Consider the following 14,327-nt stretch of genomic DNA (forward strand, 5'->3'; position numbering starts at 1 on the left):
TTTAGCTACCTAATATTCTATCCACCTTTTACGGCGTGTTCGGAACTGACCTTACATTACGCGCTGCTTTAAGGCCTTAAATATCTTGTCTGTCACGGCGTCTAACAAATGTAGGTACTTAATGTTGAAGACCATCCCTTATGCCATATCTTACTGGTTACCTGACGAGTGGAAGTTATCATTGGAATTGCCACTATTGGTTTCTTCGGTGTCAGCAAGACAGGTGTTGTCGGCTAGCAGCTCGTTGCCTCCTTCTAGCAGGATAGATCGCCAAATAAGATTGTTCTCGGCAATGTGGTTGATGTAGTCGTCAAAGCTAACCGTAGAACTGGGGGCCGAGACGAGTGATCGCAGACCCGCATCAAGGCCCTGGTAAACCTGCCTCATATGCCACATTTCGTCCAGCATTCCGAAAGCCCGACATAGCGCAGAAAGCCCCATCGCCCAGTTATAGACGGATACGTTCCGAAGGCAGTCTTCCTTCGTGTAACGAGAGTTGCGGATCCGATCCCACGCCTCTCCCCCTATGATAGGTGCCATGTCTCGAGTATCATCTTGTTTTACAAAGGAAGCAGAACTGGCGTCGCTATGGTAAATTAATTAGTGACGAGAAATGTCAATTGCCAATCACTATGAACTTGGATACTATCGATACGTACGAAACTTGAATGTGAGCACGTATGCCAGCGCTTAATTGATCTATGCGAGTATCGAAGTGAGCAGTCATCTGATCTAAACGAGTGCTAAAGCGCTGTATATTGTCTTGTAGCCTCTGGAGAATACGCACAATATCTCCACATATCACTGCGGCCAAGTGGGCGAGTTGCGACATTTTGATCGATATTGAATCTAGGATGTGTCACGGTAGGATTGACGAGAGAATACCTATGAAAGGGGATCTTTTCTAAAGAAGATGTTATTCCTAGAAAATACCCACCTCGCCAATCAGAGCCTATAGCCTAGCAGTTCTAAACTACGCGAAGAAGTTGCAAGTAGGAGTCTCATCTGTGCGTTAGGGAAGGGGGCGAGCTGCAACAAGGTGGTTGCGTTTCTAGATATAGCACGTATAGCAGTAGCATTGTCTCTTACGTAGTGTATAAGGAAAGCGGAGAGCGACTAGGCTGACTTGAATTGTTACTACTAAAACCTAACTTACATTGCTTGTCTCGGGATCCCGGCGGAAGGCGTAAATGCGGATGAGGAGGCCGTCCGGGCGCCGGCACAAAAGCGCGGACGGCGGTTGTGGGGAATGCCCAATTCTTCATCGTAGCACAACACCGACTACTACACGCAACTGTCGAATAGGATCTTCTCGACAATCCATCTACTTTTGGAGTCGTGCCCAATTGGTGACTTACCCCTTGCTTCTCTGACGCTCTACTTTCCATTGGCTCTACTGTACATTAAACCCCCTCGGCACCGGACAGATCGTACGAGCCCTAGGGAAAAAGTGCAAAATTACTTGGGGCATACAATATCGTCATATTGGGTATATATTGGGCTTTTCTATATAAAGTACCTCATATGGTTTATCGATATATACCTACATATTAGGCAACTTCCCATTGTATTTCCCGGCGCAATCTTCGTTAATCTTGGTCTTCGTCCAATCATTCTATATCGCAGCTCGGCTGTGCATGGCTCGACCTCATTAGTAAATTGATAAATTGATATCCGGCTGGTCCAAAACTCCTCTTACTCCCGCGCCCGGCTTCTGCTCCTCTCTCGACTGCGACTTCCGTCCCTGTGCTTGTGGTCCTTAACAACAAGCAATCCTTCACTTCTCTCTTTCTCCCGCCTCCGCTCCCTATCCTTCTCCTTCTCCTTTCGTCTATGTCTCTCCTCTCGTTCCCTCTCCTTCTCGCTTTCGCGGTCCATCTCACGCTCTCTTTCTCTAATCCTCTCTTCTTTCTCTCGATCCGATCGCTTAATCTCCTTCACAGCTTCAACTTTCTCAAAGCTCTTCACATCATCGGGCATGCGAGTGACAACGAGCTGCTGGCAGAATGACCCCCAGCCGCCGCTAGTTCCCTCCTTTACGGCATCGGCTAGCTCTTCGCCGTAGCGTTCGCGATAAGCCCTCTTAATAGCTGCCATATGGTGGCGGTCCCAATGGAAGCGAACGAGACGAGAGATCAGGAGTTCCCGACGTAGTTGATCCTTCCTGGAAGCGGTGAGGGCGTGATGGAGAAGGAGTGCGTCGCGGACAGGCTTGTTAATAACTCCATTGAGGACATGAGCTAGGAGCTCGCCCTATATTGATCTGTTTAGCAGCGTATCCTCCAAGCGGGGTAGGAAACTCAAGTACTTACCACAAGATTTCCGCTCTTTTTTAGCGCGTCCCGAGCAAAATTACCACCAACAACCTTCTCGTAGAGCCTGAGAACTTCTTTCAAGTGGTTATCGCTTCTCGAGATAACTATTTGGATCATGGCAGATTCTCCACCTCTGTCGCTGCGAACGGCCTTATACAAAGCTTCAACGTCATCCTGCACCATTTCATGATTGATGGGAAGCCGCCGTCCGTACTCATCCACATCCTCCATCCGCTTCTCTTCCAGTGCCGTGAGCACCGCACGCTTGAATTTGTCCTCCTTCAGCTCGGTTTTCATACACAGCGTCAGTGAATCTCTGTATTTCTTGTCCGAGAAAGCTTCCTTAATCTTTGCGATCTCGTAGTTAGAGCGCCCCATCAGACTCTCAATTAACAACTCGCGTCGTGTCTTATCACCATGGTACCAGAAGTTGGCCCAGTACGCCTCCGACTCCCATTTCCCGAGAGCGACAGTGTAGCATGCCTTCATGAGGACGGGTTCTTCATCCTTTAGGCGAACGCGGATATGCTTAGCAACGTTAACACCCTTGCGTTCGGGACCGGTCTTGACGAGCCGCTTGTACTCGACACGCAGCTCCATAATCTGCTCATGCGTCATTCCAGGTAAAATTTCAATCAGCGGCTCTGTATCAGGAGGCAGGTGATCACCCCTGAGAGCTTTAGCTAGGCGTGCTGCGTCGTCAACAGGGTCGTGGAAACGGGCGCGACGCCGCTTCTTCTCGTTGCCTTCATCAGAAAGACCTGGCGAGAGAGGTTCAATTAGGTCCGAGTTCCTTCTGGGGTCATCCGAAGCAAGGAGCAGCGGTGATGGCATCGGGGACATAGACTGGTAAGTGCCATAGTAAGACTCCAATAGTGGCGATGGCGGCGCGCTTGATAGAGAGAGTGAGGCAGCATGGTGCCCCGTGTTAACAGTTAACGTAGACATCCGCCCAGTAGGTGGCTTGGACGAGTGATCTCTACGATTACCCAAAGCGGCTTCGGCAGTAACAATTGCCGCACTCCAAGGCATAGTATCGGGCCCATAAGAATCATGCTGGCGTTGTTTATCCGGCCTGTCTGAACCCGGTGGCGTATATACCGTGTCCACCTGGGGATATCTGAACTTGTCTCCCGACCTGTCCTCCTCCCACCGACCGGGCCCAGAATAGCCGGCACCGCCAGAAGGCGATGGAGAATGGCCGCCAGAGTATTTGGTAGTTGTCGGGGGAGACACGACACTACCATAGGCCAAGTCATCTTCTAATTTTTCTTTCTTGAGTTCCTTTCTCCGCTCTTTTTCGCTCTCTGACTCGCGCAACCTGTTCGAGTATTTCGCCGGAAGTAAGGTATCGGCACCTCGTCGCAATGCATCCTGAGCGACTTCTACTATATCCTTGTCGCCCTTGGACACGCGCTCTTCGCTTCGCCTTAAATAGCGCCGGTCATCTTCCGAGGTGATAGAGTCACGGCTAGCGCGGTAATAACTGGACTCGTCTGTAGGTGAAGCCGGGCGGTACGAGCGGCGAGGTGCCGTGTCATCGTAGCTGTACCCAGCAGGTGGAGAGGGCATGCGCACTGCGTCAAGCAGAGACGGGGAACTTTCACGGCCGCGACGGCGGTCATAACCTTCATTAGCGCGTGCTGGAGAGGGCGTACGGCCGCGCCGTGCGCTGTCGCCGACGTTCAGAGACATGTCGGGCAGACGCAGATGGCAGATGGCAGATGGCAGACAGACGCGCGTGCGACTTGAACAGGCGGAATCCCCCGAAGCGCTCCCGTTATTAGGTACCTAAGTAGGAGGTAGTTATGGGGTTGCGGGGTATCTGTCACCGAATAGTGGCCTAAAGTTGAGGTCGGTCTTGGCCCAAGCTGAATTTATTATGTTTTAGTGAAACTTAAGATTCAAATTGTCTGACTTTAGGTTGGGGTTGATAGAAGTCTATTGTGGTCTCGTATTGTGAAAGACAAAAAGACCGGGAAATAAGGAGAGAAGGTTTAGGAATGTAAAGCTGAGACAAAGCTATTGTTTAATATCCCTAACTAACTACCTAGGTAGGCACCTAACCTAGTAAGAAAAGGAAGGAATGTACCTGCCTCGAAAAAGAAGTTGTTAGTACTCCGCCCGTACATATGCAGCTTAGCATTAGCTACATGATACCTTGTAGTACGAAGAAAACGTTCATCCCGTGAGATGCTTCCAAGTTCAAAAACACGGGCATAGGTGCAGCCCCAAACCAGCCTAGGTAGACCCAACAACCTAACAACCTTCAACCCTCCAATGGTTAGCTGCTGTCGCTAAGCTGCGAAGTCCAGGAAGACCCATCCTATACATATTACCATGTTGGGGGCCAAGCTGCGGCGTACCTCGTTAGGTACCTAGTAGTAGAAAATTAAGATCCAATAAGCAGTCGTGAAGTTGTCAACAGCCCGCAATAAAATGGTCTCGTGTGTTATTCTTGACCGGAATCATTCTACGTATGGCTATGTATTATGCGCTTCATCCTCGATCGTAGCATCACTACATACAGCTTCGCGTATATGTACGTGCTTAGGTAGGTATGTATGTCTATAGGTATATATACCTAACATAGGCTAATGTGGGCATATGTAGGTACCTAAGTTATATCACAGCATTACATACAGTATAACAGGTACCTACCTACATACAGCAAAGCAATGCTAAAGTGTGAGTAGGATCAAGGATGTCGAAGTGGCGGTCTCAGCCCTTCGGTTGACTTATTCAATAAGCACCGTGGGCTATCGAATTGTAACCTATCGCGTGGCGATCTAAATCATATACGCATTATATACATAGTATAGCTGACCTCAGCTTCTGTAATGTTGCAAAGTGTTCGCGGCGATCGCGTGTCAACTTTGCAGCCTGAGGTTGTGGACGAGTAACACAGAAGCAGAGAAGAAATGTTCACCTTGAACCACTTATCGTTAGAAAGGTAGTAATTGTACGGTATATGTCGTGGATCGATGCATACTTCAGCTGCATTAATGCATTCGGGGAGACGTCAACTCCCCAATCGAAAATCTTCCTATGCAACGCTACTGGTTTGGTGCCTGCGCCTCTCACTGGTGGCGTTTCTACACTACCTAGATCATGATATCCGGCATTCTTATACATAATAGTATCGCTGGGAATGCCAATTGGGCAGCCTCACGCTTGCGTGCAGGTATCCGCACGAACCGCTCCGACGATGAAGATGGCGAAGTATCCATCTGTCATGTAGAACAAGTTCCATAGGAATTATGCATGCGTACAAATCGGTATTTAAAATCAAGATGAGTTGCATGAATCGCATGTCGATGGGCCATGGTGGTCAATTTCTTACCTATTCTGTACCTTTACACATGCTATTCAACGGATCCATGGGACAATTCTGACTACGTGTATTACCATCTGGTCTAAACCCAGGCCTTTCAAGCCACCAGGACCAATTTGGAGATTCACTGACGACGTGCAGACTTAGTAAGAACAGCATCGTATGTGGAGGCACAATGAGACATGGTGTTACGGGTGGTCAATGGTTCTAGACTCTTGTCATTTCATGGTGCGACGAAGCTCATTGCGTGGATTTCTCTTCTCAATTGATGAATCTACTTCATCTATACCGAATTCTGGCTATTCTCGTAGGTACTCGTACAGTGTCCATATTCTTTGAGACGGCTTGAATGACCATGGCCATGACCATCTGGGTGTTGTCTGCTGCATGGCCGAGTCTTTCGAACACTCCTCGGTACCCGAACTTTGCCAGCTCGTATTATTCACGCCCGACGTGACTCAATTCGATAGTGCATCGTCGCAGTGTCATCGTAATCAGTTTCCTTGATGAAACAAGTCTCAATACCCTAGAGCATGCCAGCTCAGATTCCTGAACGCCAAGACCAGGTTATGGTATCATAAAATAAAATAAAAGTAACCCCCCCTGACCCCCGTATCTTTTGACTTTTATTATCGGTAGTGTTATGACTTGACTCCGTCGTCGGAGTAGACTGACCTATATGCACCTGGCACGTGAATCTGTCTCGAAGATTGGTCAGGGGATGCCATTTCTTTATCGTCAAGACGGATCTCCCTCTTCCCGAATGTCCGGAGAACGCAAACCCTATACCAAAGTTAGTTACGGAGGTAAACAAACGTCTAGATATGGGTGAGCTATACCTGTGTCGAAGCGCTCTCGAAAAGAGAGCCATGAGGATCATGACAGTGGCGGCGACGGGAAGTACAAGCACCATTGTGTCTGCGGCCTTACGCACGCAACGGAAACGCAAGACTTTGTCTTGAGACACGTAGGGAAGATACGTCCACGACTCACGCTCTGCTTTAGTTTCAAGCTCCACAATGGTTTCCTGCGGCTCGGCTTCCACCATGTTTCCGCGAGTCTCCTCTCTTATGATGCTTGACTCGGGGAATGGCGATTGCTTCTTCGGACGGGTTAATGATGTAAGAAATGCGAGAACGTGAGGAGTTTCCCAGGATTTAGCCCCGGCAAGGTTTTCTGGTAATTGGACGCGTTGGCCATCTTCTGCGACGACGACGTTGTTGTGCTTCTCAATTGATATTCGTGAGGGCGTAATAGTAGAAAGGAAGAGGGCCGTTCTTGATATAAAATCGGTCTGTCTTGCTGTCTGCTGCGTGTGGGTTGATGCGACGACATTCGGGGTCTTCTCAGGCGTAGCTACCGGTGCTGCGAGAGCCCAGGTTGCGAAGGCGCAGGCAAATAATGCAGGCGTAGATCCTTTCATGGTGGGTTGCTGTTTTTCCTATCTTAAGATGAATTGAATATGTTTAAGCTTTCGATCTACACGTAAAGGTCAGCAAGTGTATAAATAGTGAGAAATGCGAAAGAATAAATATTCTAGAAGAAAAAAACCTAAAACATGAACGAAACAGAATTCAAGGATAATATACCTTCTTCGTCTAAGCAACTACTGCGACAACGTCGTCGATGTGGTAGCAGTGATGAAATCGTCGCAATTCTGTAGGGGTAGGGTGATACGTCGGCGGGTAAGTGGATAGCTAAAGCTACAGGTAGGTTTGGGTTTTTTCTTGGCGGCCAGGTTGTTGAACGGCAGAGGGCTTCAAATATGTAAGGAACACCGAGCTAGAGTGAGGAGATTTGTAGCACGTCGTTTTATCTGGTAGTGGGGTGACTTGAAGTGATGGGAGGATATACGAATTGGCCATGCGCTTTCGATCCAAGATTTATTAAACGCTTAACAGGTTTGGTGGTCACACGCCGGCAACTCGGACGTAAATTCAATAGAAAGGAAAAATGGAGGTTTGGCTTCTTTTGTAAGTGACACAACACCGGATGGGGAGGACCAGCTACCAGTTACCAGTTAGTGGCATTAAAGAGAGATCCATGCCTGTTAGAGGTTGTAGGAGTTGGGGTTTAGTGACTAACACGGTAGATCAATTTATTAATATGCGGTTAAAGCTGCTCGTCCGACTTTTCCCCCTTGTGTACATGTAGGTCCGCCGATGGTTTCTTACTTCGGTACAGGGTTCTGCGCACATGGGCAAGTTTGTTAGCATGTCGCACCAAGTCGCCTTTGGTATTAGTTTTCCATGATTGTAACTGTAACTGTAACTGCAAAACATGTAACAGGTGAGTTTCTATAATTAATAGATCTTTGCATCTGAATTCTTTTGTTTCTTGAGATCAACAATCATTGATCAACGCTAGGATGATAAATCGATAATTGGTTATGACGGCAGAGGAAGACTGCGCCTCGCTAAACCTTTCCCAACCACACGTAAACACACAGACACATCCCGCGTCATATCCCGTAGCTACCGATATATTCACCGGTCTTACTAGCAAGTCACGATCGGATTCGAAAAATCAGGAAGATCAGGAAGATGAGATCAACGCATCCAACATAAAAGTTCACCTACATACTAACATCCCATCCAGCTACGGAGGCACAGCAGCTGCATAGCCTATTTCCCAAGAGGTCCACCCGACCACGCCTTATGTGCTTTAAGCTTATGCTCCCCCTGAACCAATGGCCTTTGAGCGGCGACCGAATCTGGTAAAAGTCAGGTGAGGACCTTACATAAGGGTCGATTTAAGTACCTAATCTATGTACCTACTGGGTGGAGCCTGGATTGCATTTATAGCCACGTCTAGACCCTCGGCATTGTGAAAAAGGTATCGGCTTTCTTACTATGGTACATACAGGTCACCAGGATGTCCAATACTATTTAGTAGAAATGTTACTTGAAGTAGTTAATAAGTAGTATACTGCTTTATTTATATGGCAAAATACAAACCTATTCGAATATTCTAGCTTAATCTTTGCTTAAATAGGTAATTTTAAGTGGCAAAAGTTACCTAAACATTACGAGATATATTTACAATTATATTTTGCTATAATATTTTGAGTGTTTTAATACTTTTCTCCTTTAAGTAACATCTCCACTAAATAGTGTTGGACATCCTGGTGACCTGTAGCTAACTAAATGAATGAGGCTTCAATCTGATAATACTCTCCTACTTAGGACGACAGGTAGGACAGCAGTTATATTTTGTTTGATGCCACACATGCACCTAGCATGTGGTCATTTGTGTATCCTCCATCTTATTATATTCCACCACGTGTGATAAGCTATAGAAACCAACAAACGCCAACAAAATACCTCAAGTAATAAATTTCTTAGATGTCTTAACGTAGGCTCAAAACGCGTTGTAAAATATCGCAACTCGGGTTGACAGTCCTAGTATCCTTATCTAACATCGAGCTCCGACAGATCTAAAAAGATGATCTCCTAAACACGACATGTTAGATCACTACATAGGTTAAGATTAAGTTAAGTGCAGTACATACAATGCTCTGCGGAGCTACCCGCTTTTTACTAGTACGGGGCATGTTTTGGTATCATACGATATATATATCAGGTTCGAGGGCTAGATGTCTCGTATCGTGTAATTAGAGTTTATAGTAGCTTAAGTAGCTTAAGCACGATAGCCGCGTCCGTTCCCTCATCCTTTAAGACAGCCGAGAGCTAAGGACTAGATCGGAAGGTGTAGGGTGAACTAGAAGGGTAGCTTAGATCTAGCTAGCTGCTAAAATCTACAGGACCTAGCCTTACGCTAGATTTTCTATTATAGGCATGATAACATCGATTATTAATAATAGCTTCCTCTTATTTTATTGCTCTCTTTTTTATTTCACTCAGCCATATATGCTATAGTTATATAGCAATTTTCACGGGTGGACTGTTGTGACTTTAAATTCTTACCAGTATGCATCACGTGGATAAGCAACTTATAAAGACAAAGGTTATATGAGCGTCAGCTTAAAATCCTTGAAAATGTCTATTCCGTGGTTTCTGAAGTGATTGTGTATTTGTTACTAGATTTGCTGATACCGTATCAATCCAGTGGTAGGACATCCATAAAAGTTGAGGCTCCTCTAGCTTGCTAATCCCCGGATTGCTCAATAAAATAGTTGAGCATGTTGTTTTATTAAGACCCGACTGCCTAGGTTGATAACAAACGAAGAATCGTGAAAGTAATTGGGATTATATTGACCCTACCTAGGTAATAGGCGGGGGGTTGCTGACTGATATCATAGTTGTTTAGGGTTCTGGGGTTCTGGGGTTTTGGGGTCTCTTCCCCGCCATTGGCCGTATGTAGCCGGGTTCATGCTTCAAGTTAACCGTACCTACCTACCTAACCTCCTATGTAGGTAACCTAGGGACTGTAGGTACCGAGGGAATAAGGTCGGCCTCCAAATTCACCGGTCCCGCGTTTCGTCTTCTTAATGAAAGCTCGCCCTAGCCTCCAAAATTCCCCTTGGAGACGTTGGCCCGCCATTTGTTAAGTCCACGGCCAATGCAAGATGTCTTCAGTTAACCGTAGTCTTCTATCAGCCTCCCGCTCGCTACGCTTACAATCAAGAACCGTCTTGCAAAGAACATCCCCATTAAGCGTATCCTCGCGCGCAGCAATAACAAAACTTGGAGCTACGATACGACTAACCAACCCCGCCTACACTCTCTCCCCTGCTCCATCCTCTCCATTCTCAACAACTACCGCGCAACGATCCGCTCCCGCCATGCCTCAAGAAGGAAGAGAGTACGATCCCGAGACTAAGGATATCGCCAACTACGTGACAAAGCCAATTGACTCGGAATTAGCTGTAGGCATTCCCTATCTCATGTCGACCCGTATCGTACCCGTATCGTGAAAATTGGCGGGGTACGCAATTAGCTGACATGTAATCTGCAAATAGTTTGATACCGCGCGATGGGTTTTCCTTGATACTCTAGGCTGCGGACTTGAGGGTCTGCGATTTAAGGAATGCGCTAAGCTGCTTGGCCCGATTGTCCCAGGAACTGTCGTCCCCAACGGTACTAGGGTTCCTGGTACTGACTTCATCCTCGACCCCGTTAATGGTGCCTTCAACATCGGTGCTACGATCCGATGGCTTGATTACAATGACTGCTGGCTGGCTGCCGAATGGGGCCACCCTTCCGACAACCTAGGCGCTATCCTGGCCGTTGCCGACTGGGTTAACCGCACCAATAAAGCCGGCGGCAACCTAGCTGGAGGCAAGATCTTCACCGTTAAGGATGTCCTCGAGGGCATGATCAAGGCACATGAGATCCAAGGCTGTCTGGCACTACTTAACTCGTATAACAAGGTCGGTCTTGACCATGTTGTGCTCGTTAAAGTTGCCAGTACCGCGGTTGTGTCCCACATGCTCGGATTGAGCGAGAAGCAGATCGCCGACGCCGTCACCCAGGCTTGGGTTGACGGACAGAGCCTGCGAACCTACCGACACTCTCCGAACACCATGTCCCGGAAATCATGGGCTGCCGGTGACGCTTGTCAAAGAGCCGTCAACCTTGCATTGAAGGTCGCGAAGGGCGAGCCCGGTATTCCTACTGTCTTATCTGCGCCAGTGTGGGGTTTCTACGACGTCCTATTCAAGGGCAACAAGTTCGAGTTCCAGCGTCCTTATGGCAGTTACGTGATGGAGAACGTTCTCTTCAAGGTCTCGTATCCAGGTTCGTACATTGATAAACCTTCAAAGCCCGTCATCTTGCTAATTTGCCTTCTCTTAGCCGAGTTCCATTCGCAGACAGCCGTAGAGGCTTCCCAGAAGATCCATAACAAGCTGAAGGAGCTGGGTAAGTCTGCAGCTGATATCAAGGGCATTACCTGTAGGACACATGAAGCGTGCATCCGGATCATCGACAAGCAGTTCAAGCCGATGGACAACTTTGCAGACCGCGACCACTGTATCCAATACATGTGCTCAGTCATGCTCGTATTCGGTCGCTTAGAGGCAACCGACTACACCGACGGTGGCGAGGCGGCGACGTCCCCGTTAGTCGAGTCGCTCCGCCAGAAGATCAAGTGTGTCGAGGACCCGCAGTTTACCAAGGACTACCACGACCCAGAGCTACGTACTATCTCTAACGCGCTAACGGTCGAGCTGAACGACGGTACGATCCTGGATGAAGTTGTTGTCGAGGCTCCTCTAGGACACCGCCTAAGGAGAGAAGAGGCCAAGCCGCACATCCTAGCCAAATACAAGCGACACCTAGGGCCACACTTCTCCGAGTCGCAAGTTAAGGAGCTCATCGATCTAGGAATGGATGGCAAGAAACTAGAGGCTACGGCTGTAGACGAATATGTTGACAAATATGTTGTGAAGAACAGCCCTTTTGTTTAGACTTGCAAGATATTTAGAAAGGCGTTAAAAGCCAAGATATATACCATATACTATATACCATATGCCACACAAATACTTGGCGCTGGGCTTTATTTTTGTTAGTTCAAGATGTGACTATGTGATGGGTGCTTTTTATTGTTTCTTTACATTGTACATGTACATAGAAGAAAGAGAAAGGTCCGTGCACAAAATCCTGCTAAGAATCGGCTAAGAATCTGCTTATCTGGGGTCGCAAACGCTTATCCATCCTTCCCACACAACTTATGTGGTCATTGGTCATACATCATCATCCTTCGCAGCATGTATAATACTATCACGAGGCTGTAGAACAGCCCGCTCCGTAGCCTCGGAATCTGACATTACCTCATCAATTGGCCGCGGACATAGTTAGAGATGTCTCATCCTTCCGATCCAGACTCGTCTACCACAACAGAGGTACCAAGGCGCGAACGAGATGGACCTCAACCTGGGTTAACACGCGCCGCCACTTTACCTATCGAGTTCCATTCGCAACGGACTGATCGCTCCCACCTAGCGCCCGAGGACGCTTTCAATGCAGTACGACCCTCGCGACGACAATCGGGCTTCGAGTCCAACGGTGTCGACGGTGTCGACGAGAGCCGCCCCGAGTCGCGGTCACGGAAGATGAGTTCCAAGCTCGGGAGTAGGAGCAGAAGTAGGCGGCGGAGACGCACTTGGAAGAAATTATTATGGGTCAAGCAGTCTTGTATGGAATTGCCCTTCGGTTGACGACACCCCATTGCGGCGCCGCTGTTAACAGCTATCTCCAGACCCAGATAACTACACGGACCAGGCCACGTTCCTGGAAAACCTGCAGCGGAACCCACGTCTCCAGCCCTATGAATTCTGGCCCCTCGTCGCCGACTCAACCGTCATCTTGCAGCAAGTATGCTCCGTCATCATATTCGTCGTCTGCTTCGTCGGGATATTTCAAGAGCGCGTGTCTCCTGTCGCCGTCGTAGGTTGGGGAAGTTTTGCGACATTCGTAGGATGGTTATTATGGGACTTCTGGGTAGGCCAGGAAGACGAGGACGAAGTACTGCAACGGCGCCGCAGCAATCGCAGCCGCTCGATACGGGAGCCTAGTAGGAGAGGTCGTTCCATTGCCGCGGGGGGGATTAGCCAGTCCGCCGCGAGCTCGGTGACGAATTTAGCCGTCACAGAGCGATACTCCCAAGGGAACCCAATCGCTATGCGGCCATCTCATTCTACTTCTGCCATTTCCCTCCAGTCCAGCGTGTCGCAAGCAAGTAATGTAGGCCGGAGATCTTCCGAGTCTATTGATATGCTAAGCTATCGTCCCTCATCTCCTCTTCGGAACGGGAGAGCAAATCTTCGCCTCAGTACCGTTAAATCCGCTATTCTTATTTACTTTACCCTTCTAGGTCTATCGCCTATTTTGAAGTCCCTTACTCGGTCTACGTCATCTGACAGTATCTGGGCCATGTCTTTCTGGCTCTTGGCGATCAACATATTCTTCTATGATTACTCGTCAGGCCCGGTGAAGTTCCCGGCTTCCCTATCGACTAACGCAGCACTGATGGCGTCTACGGTGCTAGCATCTCGCCTACCTTCTACCGGGCAGGTTTTCAGCCTTACGTTGTTCAGTATCGAGGTATTTGGTTTGTTTCCCGTCTTTAGACGCTACGCCAGACATCGGAGCTGGAAGTATCACGTTACACTCTCCATACTGCTTGTGATTGGAGCGGGAGGTGGAGTCGGCCTAATAGTAGGTGAAGAAAAGGATGTCATGTGGCCGTGGAGAAGTGGGCTCCTGGGTGTCGTGGTAGCAGCTATCATTGCTGTCGTTGCCATGGGCGGGTGCAGTTGGTGGCTCATTGGGCTTCAGAAGTATAAAAATGCGATCAATGGTCCTTGGGATCAAGCAAGGCCGATCATTATTAGTCGGCGGCTTTGGGATGACGAATAGGATAAAAATGAATGATTTTATGATTGAATCACTAAACGCTCACTTTCGCAAGACTTTAAGCTACGTGAATGTGTAATAGGTAGACTAACAAGTAGGTATTTTTACTACCGTTGAGTATTTAATTCACACAGCAAAAAGATATGCTTCTAATTAGCTGACGGTAGGTATAGTCTTCCCCTTTACAAGGTGTGGTTACTGTATGGTTACTATGTATAAGTCTGAGCCTATGGGCTAGGTATCACGGCTCTGCCCCCTTAGGGTGGCTCCGAAGGGTTGGGTTAGGTGGAATGATACTCCGCATGGGACATCGGGATCGTAATAGGACAATCCGGGCTGCCGGGGTAAGACGAATGCGCC

The 14,327-nt window shown here is 48.1% G+C and overlaps 5 protein-coding genes across 5 annotated transcripts; 2 read left to right on the forward strand and 3 right to left on the reverse strand.

The window, feature by feature from the left end:
• Positions 1–4: 4 nt before the first annotated feature.
• F4813DRAFT_369778 (uncharacterized protein) lies at positions 5–588 on the reverse strand. The gene has a single exon (XM_049244462.1). The coding sequence runs from the start codon at positions 538–540 to the stop codon at positions 151–153; it is 390 nt and encodes a 129-aa protein (XP_049096627.1). The 5' UTR covers positions 541–588; the 3' UTR covers positions 5–150.
• Positions 589–1,461: 873 nt separating this feature from the next.
• On the reverse strand, positions 1,462–4,726 carry F4813DRAFT_369780 (Annexin). The gene is made up of 2 exons (XM_049244463.1): positions 2,313–4,726; positions 1,462–2,253 (listed from the first exon to the last, which is right to left on the reverse strand). Exons 1-2 carry the CDS (start codon positions 4,008–4,010, stop codon positions 1,696–1,698), a joined length of 2,256 nt encoding a protein of 751 aa, XP_049096628.1. The 5' UTR covers positions 4,011–4,726; the 3' UTR covers positions 1,462–1,695.
• Positions 4,727–5,590: 864 nt separating this feature from the next.
• Positions 5,591–7,261, reverse strand: F4813DRAFT_369783 (uncharacterized protein). Its single transcript, XM_049244464.1, has 2 exons — positions 6,489–7,261; positions 5,591–6,432 (listed from the first exon to the last, which is right to left on the reverse strand). Exons 1-2 carry the CDS (start codon positions 7,070–7,072, stop codon positions 6,291–6,293), a joined length of 726 nt encoding a protein of 241 aa, XP_049096629.1. The 5' UTR covers positions 7,073–7,261; the 3' UTR covers positions 5,591–6,290.
• A 2,367-nt stretch (positions 7,262–9,628) lies between these two features.
• On the forward strand, positions 9,629–12,213 carry F4813DRAFT_369789 (2-methylcitrate dehydratase). The gene is made up of 3 exons (XM_049244465.1): positions 9,629–10,477; positions 10,571–11,348; positions 11,406–12,213. Exons 1-3 carry the CDS (start codon positions 10,178–10,180, stop codon positions 12,017–12,019), a joined length of 1,692 nt encoding a protein of 563 aa, XP_049096630.1. The 5' UTR covers positions 9,629–10,177; the 3' UTR covers positions 12,020–12,213.
• Positions 12,214–14,221, forward strand: F4813DRAFT_369790 (GPI2-domain-containing protein). The gene is made up of 2 exons (XM_049244466.1): positions 12,214–12,746; positions 12,811–14,221. The coding sequence occupies exons 1-2, from the start codon at positions 12,413–12,415 to the stop codon at positions 13,968–13,970; spliced, it is 1,494 nt and encodes a 497-aa protein (XP_049096631.1). The 5' UTR covers positions 12,214–12,412; the 3' UTR covers positions 13,971–14,221.
• The last annotated feature ends 106 nt before the right edge of the window (positions 14,222–14,327 follow it).

Source organism: Daldinia decipiens (genome assembly GCF_022478715.1).
Source record: "Daldinia decipiens strain CBS 113046 unplaced genomic scaffold F4813scaffold_35, whole genome shotgun sequence".
NCBI lineage: Eukaryota > Fungi > Ascomycota > Sordariomycetes > Xylariales > Hypoxylaceae > Daldinia > Daldinia decipiens.